At 37.9% G+C, this 25,500-nt stretch overlaps 1 protein-coding gene across 1 annotated transcript; it reads left to right on the top strand.

Annotated features, from left to right (window-relative positions):
* Positions 1 to 696: 696 nt before the first annotated feature.
* Positions 697 to 24,811, top strand: SUCLA2 (succinate-CoA ligase ADP-forming subunit beta). The gene is made up of 11 exons (XM_075489493.1): positions 697 to 913; positions 2,943 to 3,126; positions 13,392 to 13,491; positions 13,687 to 13,849; positions 16,628 to 16,756; positions 17,204 to 17,342; positions 18,705 to 18,866; positions 18,948 to 19,090; positions 21,737 to 21,857; positions 22,167 to 22,255; positions 24,002 to 24,811. The coding sequence occupies exons 1-11, from the start codon at positions 827 to 829 to the stop codon at positions 24,074 to 24,076; spliced, it is 1,392 nt and encodes a 463-aa protein (XP_075345608.1). The 5' UTR covers positions 697 to 826; the 3' UTR covers positions 24,077 to 24,811.
* The last annotated feature ends 689 nt before the right edge of the window (positions 24,812 to 25,500 follow it).

Here is a 25,500-nt window from a genome sequence, read left to right as displayed (position 1 = left end):
TTCTCATTTCCCAGGCCACTACTCTTTTCCTAATTCCTGTTTTCTTTTAAAGGAAAAAGCTTTGCCTCCTTGTGACTCACAAGGTCTGCTCGCTGGTTTCTGCAGAGACGACTGTTCCACGCTTAGGTTCGTTAGTGAAGTGACTCAAGGCGGCCACAGTAAAAGTACACATACTAAACTGCAAAGGCGGAGGTGCAGCTTCGAGCTGCATGAGGCAGAAGTGGTTTTGTGTCGCGATGGAGGAGCCGGGTACAGGGGGAGTGAAGGTGGGCTGCGAAATAAGTACCTGGAAATACTGGGTCTTCAGTCTGGTAATGGATGTGCTTGAGTTATTGCAGGAAGATACCCTGAAATACGAAAAAAAAAATTCCTCAGAGTAAAAATATTGACAAATTTTCCACTTCGAAGCAGGGCTGGCAGAAGGGAGCTGGGGCCCTCTCCTCCCGTCCGACACGCACGGTGCCAGCCGGGGCCGACCTGGGCGGGACGGTTGTGGGAGGATTACAACCCTTTTCAGGATCCCTGTCGGAAAATAACCTTTTTTTAAAACAAAGTTGAAAAACGAGAAGCTGGGAAGGCGGTTAGCTGCCCCCCTCCCCCCCCCCAGTCCGCCCCGGCAGGGGGCAGCACGGCTGATCCGGGCACGGGCGGGGCCCTCGAAGACCATAGAGTCGCCCCTCCCGCAGCGCCGCGGGCGGTTGTCATTGAGGGAGAGGAGTCGCGCGAGTGTTTCCTGGTCCGCACCATTCCCTCTGCCCCGCCCGTGCCGTCTCGGTGGTAGCGCATGCGCGCTGAGAGAGGCACCTGAGGGCGAAGGGGCTCAGCCATGGCGGCCTCCATGATCTGCAGCCGGGTGTCGGCCGGGCTGAGGGGCAACGGCCTCCGCGCCACGCTGGGCACCGCCACGGCGAAGGTAGCAGCCGCTCGGGAGCGGGGGCGGGACGGAGCGGGCAGGGCCGGGCCGGGCCCGGGCCGGCTGGGGTCGGGGTTGCTCCCTGCGAAGCCGCGGCGGGAGGAGCGGCCGTCTCAGCCCACTCCCGCCGCCGTCCTACCCTGCCCTTTCGCGGCGGCGGGGCTGGTAGCCGTGTGCTTGCCTTTGGCGTACGTCCCCCCGCAGCTCCTGTTCTTGCTTGTGGCAGGTCTTCCCGGTGTCGTTCTCTTTTCCTTCCTTTCCAAATCCCTCACCCCTAACTTGCTTGGAAATCCCAGTGTTTCCATCTCCGCCGTCACCTTACTCACACGAGAGGTCAGGCTGTGCCAGTAAATTCTTCCAGCTCGCGTCTCCCCACTCTCTGCTCTTGTTTCCTGTGAATGCCTTTTCGGGGTATGGCCTTGTTTTTGGCTGCAGAACCCTTGGAAAGCAGTGCAAACAGAAGAGCGAGGGAGTCTGAAGTGTGTAACTCTCCGTCCGACTTTCTTCTCCTTCCACATATGGAAGAAGGTCGCTTTGAGTTCCCCTCTCGTGTTACGCACAGCCTCCCAGGGCCCGGCTGGTCAGTCAGCGCCAGAAACAGCAGCTACAGCGGTCAGCACCTCTCGCTTGGGTTTCATGCCAAGGAAAGGGCTTCTTGCTTGCAGAAGGAATCCTTTGGAGGTTAAATAGGCTCTGTCGATTCGCTAGCTTGAAATGCCATAGTAAAGCTCTTGTGTTGTCTGCATGCTTACTTTATTTAAAATTAAACAAAACCTTAAAAATCCAGTTTGTTAAAAACTTCCCAATACAGACTGATTTTTGTGGTACTTGTGCCAAAGGGACATACTAAAAAAATGAAAATAAATGCAAAATTTTGCTTGTATCTAAGTTTGTTTTGTAGTCTTCTTACCTTGAATCTTTCAGTGCTAATCTATGTTCATGGATTAGCTGAATTCAGTAGGTTTGCTGTTTCATGTGTGTATAAAATTAAGGTCTTGTTCCTATATAGTGAAATATGAAAAATGCAGCAAACATTTTTTACTTTTGTTGTTGAAAATTTTCTTGTTATGAAATACAGTTACTTTACAAGGTACCCTTTAGAAATCTATGTAATCTTAAAGTTCACGAGTAGCTGTTCTTTTTAAAAAGGCATTGCTCATGTGGTACCACTTTTGATGTTTTATAATCAAAATCAGTTTCTCCCTGAATTACTTTACATAAAATAGCTATCAGAAATTGTTGGAGTTGTGTACATTAATTTTTCAGATGAAATTAAGACTCATTCCACACTGGAACTTCCTGGATTGAATATTAGGCATGTTATATTTTACTTAGCATTTGAAATGTTAAATTTGGCAACCCTCTGATTCAGTGTAGATGTTTGAAATGGGTCATAGCTAGTTTTTTCTGTTTCATGATAGTCATATGAAGTCTGAATAGTCTGTTCTGTAGCATATTAAATTCACCACGTACAACCACTGAAGGTGGCGTAAATTAGTTTCTGCTGCCCCTCCTTCCCAGGGCTTAGTTCTTAGTTTGGCAGACAGAGGCAATCTACCAAAACTTTTGAAAGAACCTATTCTGTGTGCTTTTCTCTGTTCTCTTATGCTTCCAAAATTCTTCAAGGTTCTTTTCCCTACAGACATTATATTCCCTACAGATATTATATAAAAAGAACAAGGTTCTTTTCCCTACAGTTCTTTTCCCTTAAAGTACTTAAATGCTAACTAAATGCTTAAGGGTGTTTTAACCCTGCCAGTCCTTGTCAGTGCCAGCAGCTTCACCAGCTCTTTCCCGCCGCCCCAATAACACCTCACAAAACCCAATACCAGACCTGGCATGAATGACTGATGTGGAAGGGTAATGTACAACAAGTGTAGGCTTAAGTGTTCAGGTGTTTGCATTGGTACACTAAACTGTACTTGTTTAATATGTAGACTTTAAAAAACTTAAACAGAGGGCATTTTTTCACAACACAGTTATCTTCTTTGTTCTTTTTTTCTTTCTTTTTTTTTTTCTTTTCCTTCAGGTACTTGGTGGAAATCCAGGAATACTCAATAATCATGGATTTCAGGTGCAACAACAGCAACAGAGGAGGCTGTCACTACATGAATACATGAGCATGGGACTGTTGCAGGAGGCTGGAATTTCTGTTCCACACGGACTAGTTGCCAGGACACCAGACGAAGCTTACAAAATAGCAAAAGAAATAGGTATAATATTAAAGAGAACATATACAATATAGGCATGGGATTGATACAAGGTGTAACTACTTTTTCTGTCTTTCCTGGTAAGACATTTCTTGGAGTTCTGAATATACGTCCTCTTTAAGAGAGCCTTTCCTGTGAAGCAACTTTATTGCAGATTTGGCAATTTACTTTGGAGCCGACACTTTCTTAATTTGAAGTTTTCTAATGCTTAAGATTGCTCAGTGCACAAGCGCACAGTGAAATCAGTTAAGTGACCTAGTTTTAAAGACACTCTCAGTTGTGTTTTGAGACTTGTTTATGAAGCTAAACTGTGTCCCTGAAATTCCAGTGGGGAAGGATTTGATCTTACTTCCATTAAAGGCTGTGAACATGTATTTCAGGCACCATCATTCCCATATCCCAAATGCTGCAGATACTTTTCCTGTAACTTTTGAGTCTTGTTTAGGAGGAATGGGGCAGGTATAAATTGTATTAGCCTAGACTAATACAACTACCTAAGCTTCTTGAGATGAGTAATAGGCTCTACTTTGTGCAAATCCTGGATTTCTTTTTGCTCTCAAGCAAGGTAAGAGGAATTCTTGTGTGAAGAGCTTCAGTGGTGGTGGCAGGTAAGGCTTCTGTAGTCCAAGATCTCATATAGAACAGAAGGTGCAAAGCATACTTACCTTTAGGCTGCAGAAAAAGAGTAAAATCCTATTGCTTTGTGAATGTGCTGTTCTGGCAGAATGCAACTACTTCATCCAGGAGGGGAGAACTTTGATGGCTTGTAGTTATATGCTAAATTCCTGGCTTGTTGATGAAAAAACAGCCAGTCTCCTTTGCCTGGTGCTTAAATACTTTATTTAGAGTTGAACTCTTAATTTTGGACTTGGCTCTGCCTATTAATTTGCCACTTTACCTACTATGTGTCTTAGTAAAATTTTTTGTTTTAATTTGGATGTAATATAGAAGTCAGCTTCTATCGTTTGAGGCATTAATACTGATTTTTTTTTTTTTTTTTAGTTTAAAGCTTTTCCCCCCCCGGAAAAAAATGTATTAGGCTTGTCACACAGTTTTAATGAAGGACATTGCTTGTTGTATTCCACTGTCATATGCTAAATCTCTTTTCACCTCCAAATGGATACATTTGTAGTGATTCCTGCAGTTATAGGTTTTGTTAGATTCATTCCAGTTTCATGTGTAGATTTAATGCAAGAAGTGAGATCTAAAAAATAAGATAATTTTTTTCTAGAGCAAGTTATGCTGCTTTGTAGTGTAGAAAGGAACTGAAAAGCTACTTTTCTTTCAGATCTGATGTCCCAGAAATTCACGTATTGTCTGCCTGCCTTCTTTGTCTTGTTCCCATTAGAGAGTAAATAATACAAAATTAGAACTTCATTAGTATGAAAGGAAGGTGTTAAAATACTTTTGTTCTGAGAATGGTTTAAAATTCAGACCCTTGCCTTCTGTTAAGAGTGAGCTTGTAGCATGATCTAAACTTCACAAATCGGGCATACCCCTTTGCTTACATTAATATCTGCTCAGACCTCCTGCTAGTGGCAAATGAGACAACCTTTGCCTATGGCTCTTTAATAGACAGGAGGGAAACTCACAGGTCAGGATTTCTTTGTTTTGTTCCTTGTTCAGAGAGGAGTCCTACAGCAAAGTAGGTATGTCTGACTGCTGGTTTATAGCTCTGTCTCATCCATGTGACATCATAGGTATGCCTTTTATCTGGAGTGTGTCACCCTGCGCAATTTCTTGGGGGTCAGAAAAATGAAGTTGTGAAGTGTATGAGTTAGCATCCTTTAGTAAGCTAGAATAAAGGAATTCAGAGCTTCTGGTTGTCAGCCATATACTTTGTTTAAGTTGGTGTGTATTTGACGCTATGGCTTTCTTTGGTACTTGAAATGAGGAAGGGAAGACTTTCCAAAAGGAGAACACACTGAAGGAGCTTGAGTTTTTGACGCATTGCTCAAACATTGTCCAGAACTCATTCTGAATGGTGACAGATTATCCTTTGCTCCAGTGTTTTGGATTTCTTTGTTATTTCCCCACTAGTTTTCATTTAGTATGTACCTAAAAAAAACCCAAACCAAACAAACCAAATCTCTAGCAGAATGAAAAAAATCTCACTTTTTTGGTCCACCTGCTCATTGTTTATTATTGTTGTGTAAGAGTTGTTGCTGGTAGATATGAGATTATCTTTTGCTTCTTTTTATGTGTTAAACTGTTTTTTCAAATATTTGTCTAAACCATTACAAAGATAGCTGGTAATACTGCTTGCTCTGTCTCCCTAGTGCTGATCCACATCCTCCTGATAACCTTTAGTCAGAAACCTGTTCTCTGTAAACTTGAGTATGATGTTGGATTTCTTTCCTTTTGCAAATACCTCACTTCAGTTAGAAATGGCTAACTTTTTATCCCAATGTATAACAAACACAACCTTCTCATGAACAGAGATTATCATAGTTTAGCTGTGGCTGTAGCTAAACCAGTGTAACCCTGTTGTATGAACAAAGCCAAAGCTTAACCATACTGAGGATTATTATCACTGCGAGGTAACTAGTGTGTGGTAGAATCAAGCTGAGGCATATGAATGTTGCAGTTTGTCTTAGAACCTAGTTACAAGAGTGCACTAAATATTCTTTAAATAACAAAAATAATGAAATTTGTTAGAATTTCATTTGAAGTTATGCTTATCTTGAGGTCTGAAGTTAGATGGAATAGTCTGGAAGCCAGAAAGGTTGCTCCCTCTCCACCCCCCTCCAGTCTTCCTTGTACTAAATATTTTTTCTGCTAAAGACCGAAGTGTCCTAAAGAGAGCAAATTGTTTACCTGTATGTGAAGTAATTTTGAAATGTATGTGAAGTAAAATACAGTATTTGAGCTTGCATTGTTTTCTTCCCTATAACATTTTTCTAATGTTTTTAAAGGAAACTGAGATGAAATTAGATGCTGTGAGCAACTTCTGAGCAATGATGACAGATAACTTATGGTTTGAGTCTTCAGGGAAAAAAAACTTAATTTTTTTTTTGCTATTTTTTAAAAATTTCATGTCTGCGTATATGCGTATAGCTTTTTCGTCTCATGCTTTTCTGGCTGTTGAGAGACATCATTGGAATTTGTTGCTTATCACAAGCAGCTTTTCCCTGAAAAGAGGCCTCCATCTCATTTCAAGTAAATTGTTATCACATACTGGTTCATGAAACTATTATTCTTTTAAAATAACTATTACTGGGTAATTCAGTCCTTGGGAGTAGGTTTGGACCTCCTGTAAATGTCACTGCTCTCTTATTTTCCTCCAGTAGTTCACTGTCTCCAGATCTCATTGTCCCACTGAAAGAATGCATTCTACTCAGAGCTGAGAAGACTTGTATCTAATGAAGTCTTTCTATCTAAAGACTTTAGTAATTAAAAAAAAAAAAAAGTATTTTTAGTTATTTGTGGGCTTTGCAATATGTGGCTCTTCATATGTTACATGAGTGTCTCGCTTAAATTTTGAAAAAGTGAGCTGAGCAAACTCTGTTCCAGAGTGTTGATAAGAGGCTGCAGTATGACTTGATGATTGCCTCTAAGTTTATGCTTTACTCTTGGCCTATGCGTGCATTCCAGCTAGCACTGTGACTGGTGCTGATTTAGAAGCTGATACGCATTTGTTATCAAGAACATGACTAATGAACCTAAAGACTATTTCGTGAAGAACAGATGCTTCATCAGTGTGATAGCAGATAGCTCAGCAGAACATACTCTTGGAAATGTATAGTTTTGCTGTTTGTTAGGACAGCACCTATGAAAGTGTATGTATTGCTGTAACCCAAGTTTTGATGCTTCCTGACACCTTCCTCTGTTAACAGTTGTGTGGAAGGGAGTGACGTATTGTATGCCTGTAGAAAAGCCTGCTTTTCTTTTATAGCATATATTTCTATTCATCATGATTTGAGAGGTAAGATTTTTGAAGTGATTAATATCTTGAAGCAGCTTTTGTGTTCTGGTAGTTTTGTAGGATTTTAAGATAGTGAATCCCATGGCTTTATGCTCATGGCAGACTGTCAAATTTTAGTAAAATAAAAAGCTGTACAGAATAGGAGGTGTTGAGAAACTGAGTGCATAACTTCTCACCTTTCTACACCAGAGTTCTTGAAAGGAGACTGAAAGCAGTGGAGTCTGCTGCTACTTTTCCTATTGCTTAAGAGATCTAGTCCACCTCCTTATCAGTGTGGCTTATAAGGAATGATATTTTTTGGTATGCTTTCTACAGAATGACTCAAGTAATTGGCTTGGCTATATTCCTGCAGATAGTTCCGTGATTTCCAGATGTTCCTTTTCAGACCTTTTAAGTTCTTTTCAATGTTATTATTTTTCTGACTATTGCTTGAACATATAACCTGTATCTGTTAAAAAAAGTAATGTGTAAACCTGGGTAGATTTATAAATAGATTTATTGATCTCAGGCTTGATTTAGTCAGAAACCAAAGTTTAGTACAATGTTCGCAATGGTTTTCTTAGGTAAAGTACTAGCTTTTTCTTTATTAGCTCTTCAGAAGAATTGGTATTCCAGGCACTGTGGCACAAAAGCTGGGTTAATTTTCTCCTTAGTGTATGCCTCACCTTCCTTGGTAGTCTGAGATTAATGTTTTTTCTTTGTTCTGTGTCACGCTGAAAGCTCACATCTAGTTTCTTGTTCCTAATACTTCTTGGTTGTTTTGCCATTATGAGTTTTCCCTGTTTGTGAATTATCTGCTTGACTATGTTAACTGATGTTTTTTAGGTTGTCTGTAGAGCTGAAGCTCCAGAGCATTTATTCAGATGCTGTAGGACATGGATGATGATGTAAGGTGGCAAACTTGTGCAGAAATCCCCTAGGTGTTTAAAAAAAACCTGCTGTAGTGGTCAGTGTTAAGTAGGTTTTTTTTTCCAATTATGTTCTTGCTTACCTGTTCAAAATCTCTAGATAACCAGCAGTAGTAGTCTAGAAACCAAACATTTACTTGAATTCTGGCAAATGCTACTTTTTTGGCATCTAAAGCTTACATTTTGCTTCAGCCTTTGCTTTCTTCTATAGCACTTCACTCCTCTGAAGTTCTAATATCAAAGCATGTTGTTGATAATAATTCACTAATTCAAATAATTAATCTAAACAGCTGATTCAAATTTTTGGCTGCTGTATTTTAATTGCTTAACTTAAGCTATTGCCAAAACCAAACCTGTCTTGTGAGTTGATGAAAAACTTGATGCAGTTGATTAATGTCAGGAAGTATTTGTGTAGAAAATATTATTTTGTAATAGCAAAATATCTTGTTGGCTCGTCCTTGTGGTGAAAGTATGAAGGACAAACATTGCTTATCCTTTCAGTGAAAGTATGAAGATTCCTGGCACATAGTTATTTCAGTAGTCATACTTTTGATTTGCATGCAGTGATTTTTCTAACACTCAAAAGTTTCAAATGCTGAAAAAATGTAGTTTTGAAGTTAAATTCTAAATAACCACACTTACTAACAAAATGCAGGCAGTATACTCTGAAGAGATTCTCTGCCTGTGTTGGCAGAGTTAGGGTCGGCATACTCTTTATGTTGAGACTTCTGTTGATAATATATTGTTAGGTACAAGCCCATCTTTTCCCTCCCTAATTCCAGTAAATACAACTACATTGTTTAACCTTAAAGTTTTTATTATATCTGTGCAACAAGAAAAAAATTGGTTTGTGTTATAAATGGAGAGATGTTCTTCCTGGAAGTAAAAACTTTTAAATACAGAGTAACTGAGGCAAAAGTTACGGGTCTCTGTCTCTCTCCCAGGGTAAGTTTGCAGTTGAATGGTAGTTGAGAACTTGATTGGCACATGCATTATTAACCTGTCACTGCCTTTTACTATTGTCTGTTTTGTCAGAACACGTTAGGCTTGCATAGGTATCATGAAGGTGTTTATCATATGTGAAAAGCAATACTGCTGCTACAGTCAACATTGGGTAGAGAAGTGGCAATTAAAGGGATTTGACAAAAGTCAGAATGGAAACTTGTAAAGCAGAACATTTTAATAATGTTTGTCTGCCCTAATCATCAGACTTTCTGCTTGCACAGAAAACTTCAGATATACAATGGAACAACAAGCCTTCTTGCCTCTTAATGAGCTTCTAAGATTGTATTTTACATGGATCAACGCATGCATGCAAGGAGAAAGAGGCCCTTATCCCAGTTTGAAAGCTTAGGTTATGAAATCAGAACTTATTCCTTCCAATAAACAAGTATCAGTATTGCTAGAAATTAAGATCGGGTTGTTTCCTGGCTGTATTACTCTTTCACTGTCTTGTTAATAGACTATTGTTGAAGGTGAAACCTGTAGTGTTAGTACTGTATAGATTTTTGTTGTCCTGAACAGATAGATGCTAACTCAGTGTTCTGCTGATATCAGGCACCTGTTCTCATTGGTATCTACTCTTAATTTTCTAAACATTTCCTGATTCTTTTCAGGCTGTTTTACTTTCATATGCTTTTAGTGCTAACTGCCATTAATATGGAAATGCAGCTCTTAACAAATGCTTGTTCTGAGTTTTGTGCATTGGTCTGTAGCTTGCTTGCCTGAGAGGTTAGCTGTACTAAAGGTTTGTTGTTTTGTTCGAGTGCCCTGTGTTAAGGCTTTACAGTTTGTTACTGCTGCTGAAAGCAGATGTCCTGCTTTCTGTCCTGCTCACTTCAGTGTCCCTGTGCATGTGCTTGTCACACAGTGCACAGGCTTGCAAAAGTACTGTCCGCTGGATTAGCTTTTGCCTTCAATAGAGTCACTCTTCTGATACGCTTCAAGGCATGATTGTGCACACGCTTATGCTGGCACAAGAAGGGAGACTGGAGTGAAAAGCTGAGAACAGGAGGCAGGATAGGACTGGTGCTGTGGTGTAGTGTTGGCTGGCATATACTGTCCTAACTTTGTGTGTGGATACCTGCTCTAGGGCAGAAACTGCTATTTTTCAGTGAAACAAAAGCCTAGCAGTATTTCAAAGCAGTGTAAGCAAAACAGAAGGGCACAACTGTTGATACTGAGTAGAAAACTATGTTAGCTGCCGGTTTCCAAATTTTTTCTTGGGTTACAGTGTATCAGCAGTTCTCTGCTGTGTCAGATTGTGTGATAGTGCTGCAGTTGTAATACTGCAAGATACGGCGTGTGACCAAACGTTTCTGTCCTCTAGTTTTAGGGTCACTTTAAATCGGAGCTGTAGGAAAAAATGTTTATTGAACAAGAAACTTTCTGCATGGGTTAAGTTAAGGTTTTCTTGGGACATGTTATCTTAAACTTTATTTCAGGTACATCTATGCAGCTTAATTGCTTGTAAACATAGCTGGTCAAATAACCCTTGAAGTGTTACGTGTTTGTGCAATCAAGCAGGTAGTTTGCTTGCAGTGCTGTAGGAAAACAAATTACAAATCATTAATATCCCGCTCATTAATTGTTGCATTCTGTTGCATAAGGGATAGTCCAATGACAACTTTGTTATAGCCAAAACTGATTGTGAAAAGTTTAAAGCTGTTTCTCACACACTTTCTTTCGGATGTCTTTATATGTTGCCAAAGTGTAATCATGCATAATAATTAAATTCGTAAGAAATATCCTAGGGATCAGGGCAGTGGTACATCTAGCCCGATACTCTGCCTCTCATGGTGGCAAAAGAACATGCTATTTAGGGAGATTGTTAGCCTGGCTATTTTCTGCAGTCCATACCCCTCATTTCTCCCCAGCATTCATAATTGTTGTTTTAGGAGTATCAGAGGGAATATCTCTGCCCAGTTCCTTTTGAATCTCCTATTCTTCCTTCATGTCTCCTAGCAGGCTTCACTATCTTCTGTGTAAAGAAGTGTCTTGGTTTTTTTCTTGCACCTTTTTAAAAATGACTTCCCTCGATAGGTGGCTGTTGTTTTTGGCTGGTGTAGAGCAGGAAGCGGAATGTATGATGTACATGTAGTGGTATGTTCTTGCTCTGTCCCTCACCAGGTATGGCTAAAGACTGTAATCATGTTCTTGCTTTGTGCTTCTTTGATAGATTTAAAGAAGTGCCATGCTCTTTTAGTCTCTTCTTGTAAGGGAAGCTCTTCATTTCAGTGATCATCCTAGTAACCAGTCTTTCCCATGGAAAATTGCTTTTATGATCATGCCCAGAGCTAAATGTAATGCTCCAGCTGAGATCTTATCAGAGCTTTAGTTGGCATCTGGTTCTGACTTGATCAGATTCTGGTCTTTATTGCTAGGAGAAATAATCGCTACAAAGAAGGTGCCTGTGGGTGAACTTCATGGCTTTCCTGAAAACTTCTCTGTAGAAGCAGCTTTTACCTTCTGGACTTAGTGTAGGAGATGAAAAGTAGGGTGGACAAATAGGACCCTCTCTTCTGAACTTCCTAGTGGACTGTAGGTTAAATCGCTTAGTCTTGATTACTAAATATATCAGTTCTGAATCTTTGTCAGATATAAAACTTCTGTAGAAAGCTCAAAATAGTAAAATAATGCTGTAATATTTTAAATCTTAAATATTTGAGTCACTTCAGATGCTTGTGAAGGAGCCGAGGTGGATCCTCTGTGAGCAAGGGAACAAGTGTGGGGTTTGTTTTATTTTGGTCGTGTTTTTTTTTAATCTCTTCACAGAAAAGAAAGTATTTTCCTCTCTCTTTTATACTAACACTAAGAAGTCATGCTCCTCCAAATTTTGTGTTTGTATGTATGTACAAGGTAAATTGTTTTCAAGTGGATGGAACTTTGTTTAGCTCGCGTGTTGGAGTATGTGGCTTCATTTATCCATGAAGCTACTATTTATAATCTTACTTATACATGAGGCTTAGTGTTTCCTAAAGCAAGCTTTGTGCTTAGAGTAATTGCATAAAAGTTAAGTTTTGTTTTGCATGGCTTCCATAAAACACGTGAACTTACTTGTTTGCCAGTACTTAGTAGCTATAAAAAATGGTCGTCATCAGGAACTGAATTAAATATTAGATAATAGACTATAGTAAATCAACATATACTTGTGTGTTTATAACCTTCATGCTTCTTGTGCCAAAGAACTTCATATCAGCTGTGAATTCAGAGATCTGTTGTTAGATAGACAGTCAAGAAGTAAAATCTATAAGTAGCTAGTTGGGACTAGTAACTTCAGCATTCCCTTTGCTTACAGCCACCCTAGCTTGTGATATTATGCAAGTTTAATTTTATCTGGCGAGGCAAGGTGCAGGTCAAAATAGGAATCAACACAACTTTTTTGTCTGCCATAATCTTTTTCAGTATGTGTAGTGGCTAGTTTTGCTCGAGTACTGTAATTTTTATTAGGCTTTTCCATGGTTCCCTTTTCACATCCAAGAGAACAGCAAGTTCTTTCTTTGCTCGGAAAGAGCAGAGTGGCTCAGCTAATGGTGGCATGAGAAAAGATGGGATGTACCGCACAAATGTGAATGGGGCAGCTCTTAATATCTTGCAGTCTAGCTGCTCTCTGCAGTGTATTCAGTGTAATTGAACTTCAATAATAACTCAGGGCTTTGTGTTTCTTCCTTTATAACCTTAAATGACTTGATGAACTTTTTGCTTTTTGTCTTTCAATGACACTTCAGAATATCCCAGTTGATTTTGGTTATATTCTCATATTTTACTTTTTAAATCCAAATGCACAGTCTCCTTACCTAGAATAACATTTGATAATGGATTTTTAAACAGTTAAAGCCAACTAAAGGGCTTAGTCTGCCTACTCTGGGAAAAATAGTGGATTTGTGTAGGCCTTTGACTTCTGCAAAGCACTCAAGCTTATGCATCAGTGCTCTGCTGAATGGAAGCCATAGTGGACCTGCAAGTTGACTTGGTAAGTGCCATAGTTACATATCATTGCTTAGAAGGTAGTGGTTACAGATACAGGGTATTTGTACTTGATTGAGGAAAATCTTGGATTATGGTGTGTCAGATACTTAGTTTCATCTTGTTAATAGTCTGTGAGATACCATTTCTTACTGGGTGCTTAATCATTTGTGATTCAAACACATGTTGAAGATATATCAGAACGCTCAAAGTATCAACACTTTTGGATACTACCTCGCCAAGGTTTGTTCACAGAGCAGCCTAAAGCTGCAATTTGTGGATGGTTTGAGACTTCTGGAATAACCTATGTGAGTTACAATACAGTCTTTGATTCACATATTTGTGTTTTGAGTTGGGGAGGATGGGGGTGGAGAAGGGGGGATAAAATGAAAACAGGCTTTATTATTCTACCTGGGGCAATTCGTTTTAGTAGTCACAGATGACAAATTTTGGGTTTTCTTTCATTCTAGGTTCAAAGGATCTTGTGGTAAAAGCACAGGTTTTAGCTGGTGGTAGAGGAAAAGGAACATTTGAAGGTGGCCTCAAAGGAGGAGTGAAAATAGTTTTTTCGTAAGTTGTCTCTAAATTATCCGACAAAGTGGAAAAACTTCAAAGTTTCACATTATGAATTGAACCTATTGCTTAGTTTAAAATTAGTGTTTTGATTATTAATCTTAAAATAAAAAAAAATTAGATAAGATTTTTTTATGCTACTTCTGTTTTCCAGCAGTTTCTTTGTCACATTCTGAGCTTCTTTTATTCTAGTCCAGAAGAAGCAAAAGATATCTCCTCCAAAATGATTGGAAAGAAGTTGTTTACCAAGCAGACAGGAGAAAAGGGCAGGATATGCAATCAAGTATTTATCTGTGAGCGCAGATATCCCAGGAGAGAATACTATTTTGCAATAACAATGGAAAGGTCTTTTCAAGTGAGTAATATTAGAAATAGAAGTAAACTAATTAACTTGTTATAGCTGAATTTAAAAGAAAAAAACCAACAAAACTGTTTACTGTACTGGTCACTTGCTTTTGAAAATCAGAAATATACATGAGCTAAATTTTGTTTCCTAGTATCTCTGACTATATGATTGCCTTAGTGTTTAAATGCTTTTAAAATGTAATGCTACAATTTAAATTTAAGGAATAATAAATAAGTATTGGTAGCCTCAACTGAAGTTCAGAGTTATACGGCTGAAGGGGAGATGGGTGGAAGTGGGGGGGTTATTTTCATTTTGGCTTTAGTTTGCACTTATCTACCAGATGCTCATACTAGAGTTTAAAAATTACAGCTATGTGTGTGCATTTACATGTACACACTATTTAAGAGTGTCAGGAGCAAGATAAGTAAAGTCTTTTGGAAGAGCCAGTGGTCCTGGATAAATCAAATATCCTTTTTCTCCAATGTGTGGAGGTTCCTGGATGTGCACAGTTGTGTCCCTCAATTTTGAGAGTGCTGGTAGCTTTCTTATGCGAATACTCTTCAAGAACTGGTAAGAAGATTTGGGCCTAGAGGTCTGTCTTCAGAGCTTTCAGGAAGATGAAAGCCATAGTCTCTCCTGCTTGTATGTTCTGCGTGTGTGGGTATGTAGTTTTTTAGGCTGCAATTCAAGCCCAGTTACTGAAATGTGTCAGTGTATTTTCTGACAGACTAGTGTTCCATTAGGATGCATAGAGCATGAATTGCTAAATAACTTCAACAAAGCTAGGGTAAAGCAGATCTTGGAACTTTATTTTCTGAAGCTCAACAAAATGTGAGTTTGGGCTATCCAGATGCTTAAGAGTTTGCAGAGGCACTGCTCTTGGTAATTAGGGGAGTATCTCTTGCATGAGTACAAAATAATTTTCTGTGGAGGAATGAGGAAACTAGTCTTTTTTTTTTTTTTTCTGGTTGCAAAATTAGGAATTAAATATTATATTTGTTGCTTCCTCTTCCTCTGTAGTGTTCTTTCTGATAGGAAAGTATCGGTTGTGTTGGGTTTTAGTACAATTATGTGACTTGGGCACCTACATTCTGTTGTACTCTATGATAGAGCAGGGAAGATCCAAATGTTAGAGTATGCACCCCAGATTTACCACAAGGTGGCATTAAAATACTGTAAATGGCCGGATTTTATAACCTTAAAATTGTGTAAGCAATAAGCAAACATCCTTCTGCAAATAAAATGTACTGTAACTGATTTAAGCAAATTAGATAAAGAAGGGAGACATATTTTCCTGACTTCTTGTTGCTTTCGTATAAAAAAATAAATCTTATTAGTGTATATTGAGCATAACCGTGGATTATTGTCTTTTGATAGGGATGTGTTTTGTTTTTACTGCTGACTTTATAAGTCGTGTTTTTAGATGTGCTTGTAATTGCTGTAACTTGTCTAGGATGCTTATGGTGAGGAAATGCCTTTCAAAAGAAGGAAGTGTGAAGGCTGAATAGCACACAGTGTGTATTCCTGATGTTGCAAACCTCTTCCTTTAAGGGGGGGGGGGGGGGGGGGGAAGTCTGTAAAATAGTCAAAGTGGAACTTGATGTCTCGGGTGTTATTTGGCAATAGGGGCAAGACTTCTTATGTTTCAAGCAAAACTGTTCGCTTTGGTCAATTCTGTGGAACAATGAGTTCTTTTTATAATGTGTTTGTAGCTTCCTGACTGTTCAGGATATTAATATCCAGACATGTTCATTGTGTTGAACCTTGCTATTAGATGTAGGTTAATTCACCATCTATATGTTTCAATTTGGAAGGATGGTGATGGAAGGGGAGTGGTGTGGTTATTAAGCATGTTCTCTGAACCAGTGCCACACTTTCTGCAATTAATTGACAACAGTTATAAGACTGTTTAATGTTTAAGACCTGTGCTGATATGAAATGCTGTCTTAGTACACTAGATGTCATAGTTCACGCACAGGTGGTGATAAGGGAAGGTAGGTTGAGATGATACAAGTGAGTATGTCTTTACTGTAAGCTGGAGGACTGTTCCCATGGGGAGAGATGTTTAGGTTCCATGGTAGTGAGTCCTTGATGCTTCTGTTGAGATTTAGATAGCTTTTTAAAAAAATTCTGCTGCAAATGTTACCAATTCTGGTTTCTTAATTTCTTTTATTATTGAATACTTGAGTGCTGTTTTGTCAGAACTCTGACTTACTTTCAGTGATGGCTATAGTTACGGAGTTTTGTGGTCCTACTGAACAGGAATAGTTTGCGGTAATTTGTCACTAGGTTCTGCAGACATATATTTGTCCTTGGAATTGGAGCATGGCAGAATGAATAAATGAGTGCCTGGCATTCGATGTGTGTTTGTGTAGGGGTGAGTGGAGAAGGGGGAGATGAGAAGGCTGTTCTTTTTCTGGTGACAACCTAGAAGATAAAATGCATATGATTACTAAGTTGAATCTTTCTATCAAAATTTAAAACTAGTATGTCTGTGTTAATTGCTGTGTTGCTACAGTGTATACAAAGGAAAGTTTTCTTTGTTAAAATAAATTGGACCCAACATACAGTTTAAAATTTGGAAAGTATTATTAAAAGGTTTTATATAGATGTATTTAATAGATAGTCACATTGTCCTCAGAACATATAAGTAAAAAGCCCAAATAAAAAAAATTCCAACTAAGGACAAGGTTTCATTGCTGTGAGGTATCTTATGGGAACAACTAAGTTTCAACCGTGTGGTATAAAATTACTTATGCTTTTTTTTTTTTTTCCTTTTTGTTCTAGGGTCCTGTGCTGATAGGCAGTTCTCAGGGTGGTGTTAACATTGAAGATGTTGCTGCAGAGAATCCTGATGCGATAATTAAGGAACCCATTGATATAGTAGAAGGCATAAAAAAGGAGCAAGCTGTTAGGGTAATTGTTAATGTGGAAAAGTACACATTAGCAAGGGTGGGAGGGTTGCTTCTAAATTTTGTAAAGTGTGCATGTATTCAACCTGCTGAGTTGTCTTAAACCCTTTTGACATTTTGAAACAGATTTGAACTAGATATTTAAGTATTTTCGGGTGATAGTCAATGTAAATCCAACTCTGCATGGCAGTGCTTTATCTAGCTTTTATATAGCTTTGTAAAGGCATATGCTGATGACTTTTACTAGCTCTTTTTTAGGATAAGTGCAGTGTTTTGTATTGAAAACAGTCTTTTCAAACCCAAGAGTTACTTTTTTCCAGGAAGACAGGAGAGGTTCTACATCTACAAATTCAATTGACACTGAAATAATAGCTAAACTGGGACATTCCTAATTTGTAACTAAATCAAACCCTGAACATCAGTTAATTGATAACCAATCTTTTACTTTCAGCTTGCCCAAAAAATGGGATTTCCTCCTAATCTGGTGGATGAAGCAGCTGAAAATATGATCAAATTATATAATCTCTTTCTGAAATATGATGCTACTATGATAGAAATAAATCCTATGGTGGAAGATGCATCAGGAGTTGGTAATGTTTCTTCTTCATATTCTTCATGTAACAGCTTGACATTTTTGTAAATCTTAGTTGCTTCGCACTGCTAAAACTTCAGCAGTATACAGCAAGAGGACTTAGCATTAATGTGGTATGTTGAAAAACGAATTTAATAAAGCATATAAATTTGAGAATCTAAGCATAGTAGATATCTGCGCTTAATTGCTAAGTAGGATCTTAAGTTTAAATAGCTTCCTTTTTAAAATTTTTTATTTATTTAAAAAGAACACATCTTCCACTCATGAGTGTTTGGCTACCCAGGATAAGGCATTCCTGGAAATTGGGTCTTTTCAAATTTCATGAATTGAAACTTGAGCCATCTTGTGTATTCAAAGTTGGTACTGAAAAGGTAACCAGAATAGTAGCACCTTCTAGAAATCTCCTGCCTTTACTACTCGGGCATCAGAATACTGATTGAGTTTGATGTATTGAAAGACTATAGGTGTTTAAGTGATATCTTTATGTTTATCATAGCATATCCAGTTGCAGAATAGTTAGTTAATATTCAATCACAGCCAAGTCCCCTCTCACCAAAATAAATCTGTGGAGAATATTGGTACTTGAACTCAGGTACAATAGCTTTAAATTTAAACATGAATGTAGCTCCTTCATTGAAGCTTACAATTACTCTGCTGTTACTGGTTGTTTTTTTTTTTTTTTAAATAGTACTGCTTAAATGAACAGTATGGAGTAGTCTCTCCCATCTGTTTTTCGTGCCTTGTCATTTTTATATCATCTATAGAGAGGGGTAGAAATGAAGTCTTACATTTGTACAGACAGAAACTTAGTTCTGATGTAAAGAATACTCTAGGTTTTCCACGTCACCTGCTATATTTAAGTGAAACTTACTTTTGTGTGTATTCTTCTGATACTCTTTCTTCCAACTCAGATGTTTTATCATTTTGTTTCTGTGTGCTTACATGCATGTACACACACACTATATATATTTAATCTAAAAGCAGAAAACAAAGAGGGATTAAAAAAACCCCCAAAACAGAGACCACCTGTAGGGATTAATTTTATGCTAATTACTGAAGCATAGTTTGCCCAGATTTATCAAACAGCTTGTTGTAAACATCTTTCTTTTTAGAATGTCTCAAGAAATACAGTTATCTTCCCTTTTTGTCCAGTTAAGGGACTTAACTGATTGTTTGGGTAAACTGGAGAGAATCTTGTATTTACATGCAGTGCTAAGTGTGTCTTTTTAGCAAAACTTTTAAGTTTGGACTGCATGAGCTAGCTGCCAAGTTTGATTTAACATACTTTTAACATATTCATGTGGCAGTTGATCTACTATTCTAGTATTAAATGATGGTTTGTTTTTTTTTTTCCTTTCAGTGATGTGTATGGATGCAAAGATAAACTTCGACAGTAATTCAGCCTATCGTCAGAAGAAGATCTTTGATATGCAGGATTGGACACAGGAAGATCAAAGAGACAGGGATGCTGCAAAAGCAGATCTCAACTATATAGGATTGGATGGAAACATAGGCTGCTTAGGTATGTTCTGTTAAATGAATTTTAAATGACGTAATGGATTTATAAGCTGAATTCCTAAATGTTATCTTTATTCTCATATAGTCAATGGTGCTGGTTTAGCTATGGCTACAATGGATATAATTAAACTTCACGGCGGAACTCCAGCAAACTTCCTTGATGTTGGTGGTGGTGCTACAGTGCAGCAAGTGACAGAAGCCTTTAAGCTTATTACCTCTGATAAAAAGGTGAGGGAATAATTGGCATATCAAGGTCCTACACAGTTGTAAAACAGGCTATGAGTTGAAAGACAATGCTTAGTGCATGTTCTCCAGAAAACATGTTTTTATAAGCATAGAAATAAAAAGGGAAGGAAATGGAGATCTTAGCTTAATCTTGGTGCAAATGAAGAAGGCCTGAAAACCTGTTGAATTTGTTTTCCTTTTTTAAAAATAGGTTATTTGGCTGTGTACTGAGTAGGCAGTTTTGTGTCCTCTGGTTGAACTTACAGCTGTATTTGAATTTTTCCAGAAATCTTTGAGTCAGAAACTCTCCCCGCCTGCTGTTTAAACAGAAACCAGTATTCAGATGGGTTTCCATTTCTTTTTTTCTTTTTTCTTTTGGGCCCTTTTTGCAGCTGGGTCTGTTTTGTGCATAGAGTTGTAGAGATGAATAGAGTTGTAGAGATGAATATTCGCTGTGCTGTGCACAAATAAGTTTCTAAGGTACTAATTGTATGTAATGTAAGATAAAATAACTCTGTAATGGGTTTGGAAGGGCATTAATGTTTTATCCTATCGAAAATTTATCACAAGTGTTTGAATATTATTAAAATAATAAATTGGTTGAAACTAGAGAAAGAACTTTACCATCCCAGAAAGACAATGCAAGGACTGGATTGATGGTCTATGTAGAGGTGCTAATCCCCATGGGAACTCAATGGCAGTTTGGGACTTTTTTTTTTTTTTAAAAAAAAAGTAAAAGAGGTAACCAGAAAAGGTGGGAGTGACTTGCAGGACCTGGTAATGGTATGCTACTTTTGCACCAGAATTTCATGCACCACTTGCTCATCTTTGGAAAGGGCCAGAAACAAATCGTGAGTGATGTTACAGAGGAGCTTAGTCTCTTCCCCATTGGAAAGATTTTTGTTAACAAATGCAGGGTCTGACACACTCACCAAGAGTGTTACAGAATCATAGAATTATTTAGGTTGGAAAAGACCTTTAAGATCGAGTCCAACTGTAAACTTAACACTGCTAAGTCCACCACTAAACCACGTCCCTAAGCGCCACGTCTACACGTCTTTTAAATACCCCCAGGGATAGTGACTCAACCACTTCCCTGGGCAGTCTGTTCCAATGCTTGACAACCCTTTCGGTGAAGAAATTTTTCCTAATACCCAATCTAAACCTCCCCTGGTGCAACTTGAGGCCATTTCCTGTCATCTTGTCACTTGTTACCTGGGAGAAGAGACTGACACCCACCTAACTACAACCTCCTTTCAGGTAGTTTTAGAGAGCAGTAAGGTCTCCACTGAGCCTCCTTTTCTCCAGGCTAAACAACCCCAGTCCCCTCAGCTGTTCCTCATGAGACTTGTTCTTTCTTCATGTTCTTTCAGCAAAGTGAGGGACACAGGCACAGAGCACCAGAATTACAGAGAAAAGAGGAGAAGAAACAAGGAAGAATCTGGGGTGGTTGATTTGGGACAAGTTATTGCAATGCCAATTCTCTGCTGATGCATGGACAGAGGATGTCCAAACAGACTTCTTGATATATCTTTCCCTTTCTGCCTTCCTTCAGCTGCTCATTATTTTATCAGAAAATGATGACTGCAGCTAGGATTCCTGGTGCTGAAAGTCAAACAGCAGTACAGGCCACTGGTGTCATGGACTGCACTCTGGCTGGCACTCTGGGTTCAGTTCAGCTGTTATTTGGAACAGCCTTCTGGGGTGACAGTCTAAGTTGCTTCTACCCATTAGTAGCAGGAGCAAGAAAATGTCACACAGATGAGCTAGTCTAATTGCAGGATAATGAGAACCAAGCTACTATTTATTAACCAGTTGCACATTAATTTTTGTCTTGTTAAGTTTATTCTGTCCTCCAAGGCTGTCTACCCATTTTTGCTCCCACTTTATTCCATCTTTCACCATTGACTGTGATCTTTTTACCCCTCCTTTCCACCGCTTGAGTAGGAAAAGACTTTCCCTTAACCTCAGGCTTAGTCTTCCTGAATAAAATATATTTCAGATAGCTTACCTCTAATAAGCATGCTAGCTTTTAAACTGTATAAATAGTGTCTTGTGTATGAGTTTTGTAAATTTTCTGTGTTCTTTATCATGGCTTCTTCAGTATGTGGAGGTACTAGTGTGGGAGGTATGTCAGCTGGAGTAATCTTAGAAATTGAAAGACAAACAGTTGACAAATTAAGTTGATAAATGACTTTACTGAAGTTTAATCTGTTTGATTTGCATGAAGAAAATCAAACAGCCCTCTGTTAATCATGCTCAGAATATTCTGAAGTAATGCACAGTGTTGGCTTTGTACAGAAAATGGATGTGTGTCTTTTCAAGTAGCTATACAGAATACACAGTGTGAGTAAGAGAAACGGCTATTGCCTGCAACTCGTGCTGGATTGAAGGACAATGTGGAAGTTTCCTGGGACAGGCATTTTTGCAATAGGGTTTTCCTGAAGTAACTGTTCTGTTGCATGTGACTTTATAGAACTCTACTTTTGTTGCTGATGTTCTCTAGAACAGAAATGTTCCCTGTCTTTCACAGAGTCCCTTATTACATTTATGGAGCTTGAATTTTCCTTAGGCTGAAGGGCTGAGTGGTGCTTTTATCTGATCTGCCTCTGGCCATTTTTAACGTAAATATCATCATTGATTCTGTAGGTACTGGCTATTCTGGTAAATATTTTTGGTGGCATTATGCGATGTGATGTGATAGCACAAGGCATCGTTATGGCAGTAAAGGATTTGGACCTAAAAATACCTATTGTGGTACGGTTGCAAGGTGAGTGTGCTTCAGTACGTTAAATATATTTCTGTCCATATTGACAAATGTTCTTGAGTTTATGTATTGCATAGCAAGGTGTCTGTAAGCTGAAGACTATGGAAAAATAAAGCAAACCTTGAATTTAGATGGTCAGGATTGGCAATTTAATAAAAAGAGATTTCCTGCTTTTAGAACTACTAAAGTTGTTGTCTTCTGGATTTATTTGCTAACTTACTTTTGGAACAGGCTTCCTAGAAAATATGAGAATACTCTGGTAGTAGTAGTCTCTTGTTCAAAAAGAGTGGCATTTTCTGTTTTCTGTTTAAGGTACACGAGTTGATGATGCCAAAGCTTTAATAACAGCTAGTGGCCTCAAAATCCTTGCGTGTGATGACTTGGATGAAGCTGCAAAAATGGTAAGATAGCTGGTTACGAATATTCTTTTCAGAACATAGCATCTGTTGCAGAATATTGAAAAGTTGAAACTTCGTTTAGTCAACTAAAGGTAGCTTAGGATAAATCACAGTGCCAGTTATTATCAGGGCCTGAAAGAAATGTTTTACAAATTAGTAACTACATATTTTGTAAGGAGAACTATGCATTCAGAAGCTATTATACCCCAGACATTTCTGTGTTTGGGACTTCTTTTTTCTTTTTTTTCACCCCTCTGAAAAGCAGGTTAAAAAATAGGTTTAAAAAAACAAAAGCAAAACCAAAAACAAACAGGTAAATGACCAGATCAGTCACTCTCCTTGGTTGGGGAATGGCTAAGAGCTTAGCTTTATTAATTGGAAGAAAATACTTAAATTGAAGTAGCTGAAAAATGCAATGTAACACTTCCTTTGATAGACCACTGTATTTCAGTGTGCATGATTAAAACCAAACATAGTTGATCGTCCTGTTGCCTCATAAGGTAATTAGATATTCAGACATTCAGACAGATTGTTTGTGATTTTTGTGTGTGTGTGTTTCCTGTTTTGCTTTGTCTCCTGGGGTTGAAGCTCTAGAAGCAGCTGTGGATTGCTTGGAGGAAGAACTTGCTTAGCTTGACAGTATGGCCCTCTGTTTTAAGGAATAATATTAAGTTCTGCTAGGCTGATCAGGCTTTGGTTAGGTCAATGGAAATCTTCCCTAGCAGTACGTATGGGTCTTTAAGCTATATTGCATCTACATAATGCGTCTTCTAAAGCTGCTGCTGAATCTAAAGTTCTTGGCTGAATCAGAGCCATACAAATGGAGTTAAAATTAGTTTCGTAATCTTAAATTATCTGTATCTGTAGAAGCACTTTTTGAAAGGGTTATAGTTGTTGGTTTTTTTTTTTTATTTTGCCCATAGGTAATTCCTTAAACAGGTTTATATAAGATGATGCCATGAATGGGCTAAACAAATGGATGAGGATAGATCAGAGTAATAAGCTGAGCATTCGAAGCAGTGATTATAACCAGTGATATGAAAAGTATTTTTTTCTACTTAAATATTCAACAGATGTATGTACATTATTCTAGCTAAGTAATATTTTAGGTGCTTTTGGAGTTAGGTAACGTGGACAAGAAAAACATAATGCAAATGTGTAGCAACCATGAAGATGAAAATTTTTGATCTGCAAAAAAATTAGAGATCATCTGGTAGATTTTGTATCATGGGGAAACTTATAGTTCTGAATCTTTTTTTCTTAAAGAACCACTTAGTTACAATATTTGATTCTAAGCAGGAAATAATTCATAGAGGTTTTGAGTTATTATGCAAGAGAAGTTGAGGCTCCATAAGGTATCCAAATAAGATCCAGAAATGCTTGCAACAGAAACTCAGAGGAGAAATAGCTTCTATATATATATATGTAGAATCTCTTGTGAGTGGGTACCCCAACACCTCCCAAAAAAACAAGGTGGCACATAAAGTTAAAAACTTGTAGCATTTTATCAAGATACTTCGTTGTAAGTGAGGACCAGACATTGTATAACTATGTGAAATGTTTTCTAAAAGATTTGATTGATCTTTCATTTAAAAGTGATTAAGAAGCACTGGATGAAGTAATAATCCCTCCCACCCCCCTTTAAGATCTTGCTGATGATTCTCTGGCATTACTTTGTTTAAAAAGATTGGTCCAGCTTACTCAATTTAGGACTGTTTTGAAATTAAGTCTTTATTTTCTGTTTTTCAGGTGGTGAAACTCTCTGAAATAGTAACCTTAGCAAAACAAGCTCAGGTGGATGTTAAATTTCAGTTGCCAATTTGATCTGAGAAATGTCATGCCAGTGTCTAACGTTCTCTGAAATACTGTGTTCTGTGGGATATTTTTCATTTTTTGTGTGGAGGTTTTGGTTGTTGGACAGGCACACAAACTAAAGTACCTGGTCTTTAATGTTAACATTCAGAATGGTCAGAGTTCTTGTAAAAGCGTATATTGCTGATATTTAGTCCTTTTAGTTGTTGTTCTCAAGCCTCCAGCTTCTGCTGCAGAATGTCACTTGCAATATACTTCTGCGTTGTCCAAAGTAAAGCTTCTGGTTGAAAAATAATTATTCTGAATAAATTCTGAAGTTACTTTACTTGTAAATTTGTATTAGCCTTGGTTAAAAGTAAATATGACTAGATTATCTAGTTGTCCATGTGGAGAAATGTATTGAAACGGTATTTTATATTGGAGACAGTTGTACTTAGCATTATAATGGATATGAGCAAATCAATCATTATTTATGAACAGGTGCATTTGAACTTGATCAGAAACATTTTTAGAAGTGCTTCACTGAAGTGGCTGGTAATTCTTCTGGACAACGTGTTTAATCACTACAAAATATACTGTAGCACTTAGATTTTCACCATTTCCGGTCCTTACAAAAAAAAAGCATCGTGTAGTTTTATATATGAACAAGCATTTACCAAACTTCAAGGAGACAGAATACATAGAGAATTAAAATGTCTATTGTACATCGCAAATAAAATTGTACATTAATAAAATGTCTCCCAAAACTTCTACTGTCTTTTTCTTTATATGTCACCATTGTGATAAATCGCATATACTCATAGATTAAACCATAATTTAAGATAGCAAGCTAAAAGCTTTTTAGGAGTAAATTTACAATAGCACATATGTTAATTTTTTTCCTCCTTGAATTCCATTGTGTGATTAAAAACATGTGAACTCACACTGTGTTGAAAAGCTTGGACGGATATCATGCATATAACATCTTACTAAAGTGGCCATAACTGATCTCTGCACGAACAAATACGCAGGGAAATTCTATTTTTTGGGGAAATGTTGTTTCTACTAACAAATCTAGTATTAACCATTAATTTTTGTCACCTTACAATGCTGTTGATTTTGGTATTACATAGAACTTGGAACATGGGTGATGATCCATTTACCGCTTAGTTTCCAAATGATGTTACATTACTGTTACTCATTTTTTGTTTGTATTTTGTAGGTGTTTTTTTTGTTTAAAATGCTATTTTCTTGGCTAATAATAGTGTAGTTTTATCAGGAAATAATGAAGACTTGTCTACAGTGGGATTTCAGAATGGGAAATCATATAATAATGAACTAAGGACTTAAAAGGATTATATGAAATGTGGGGAAACTTACAGTCAATCATATGTGGTTTTGAGGTAGGTAGGGTGATAAATGAAGAAACTTTAAACTAGCATGGTGTATTTTAGTAG

The sequence above is a fragment of the Mycteria americana genome, chromosome 1 (genome assembly GCF_035582795.1).
Source record: "Mycteria americana isolate JAX WOST 10 ecotype Jacksonville Zoo and Gardens chromosome 1, USCA_MyAme_1.0, whole genome shotgun sequence".
Classification (NCBI taxonomy): domain Eukaryota; kingdom Metazoa; phylum Chordata; class Aves; order Ciconiiformes; family Ciconiidae; genus Mycteria; species Mycteria americana.
This window is presented reverse-complemented; position numbering and strand designations above follow the sequence as displayed.

Excerpts from the sequence above, each read along its gene's own strand:
- SUCLA2 (XM_075489493.1), top strand. The coding sequence starts at position 827 with ATGGCGGCCTCCATGATCTGCAGCCGGGTGTCGGCCGGGCTGAGGGGC. Across the intron at positions 16,757-17,203 it reads AAAAGGAGCAAGCTGTTAGG|CTTGCCCAAAAAATGGGATT; the intron begins GTAATTGTTAAT and ends TTTTACTTTCAG. Across the intron at positions 18,867-18,947 it reads TGGAAACATAGGCTGCTTAG|TCAATGGTGCTGGTTTAGCT; the intron begins GTATGTTCTGTT and ends ATTCTCATATAG.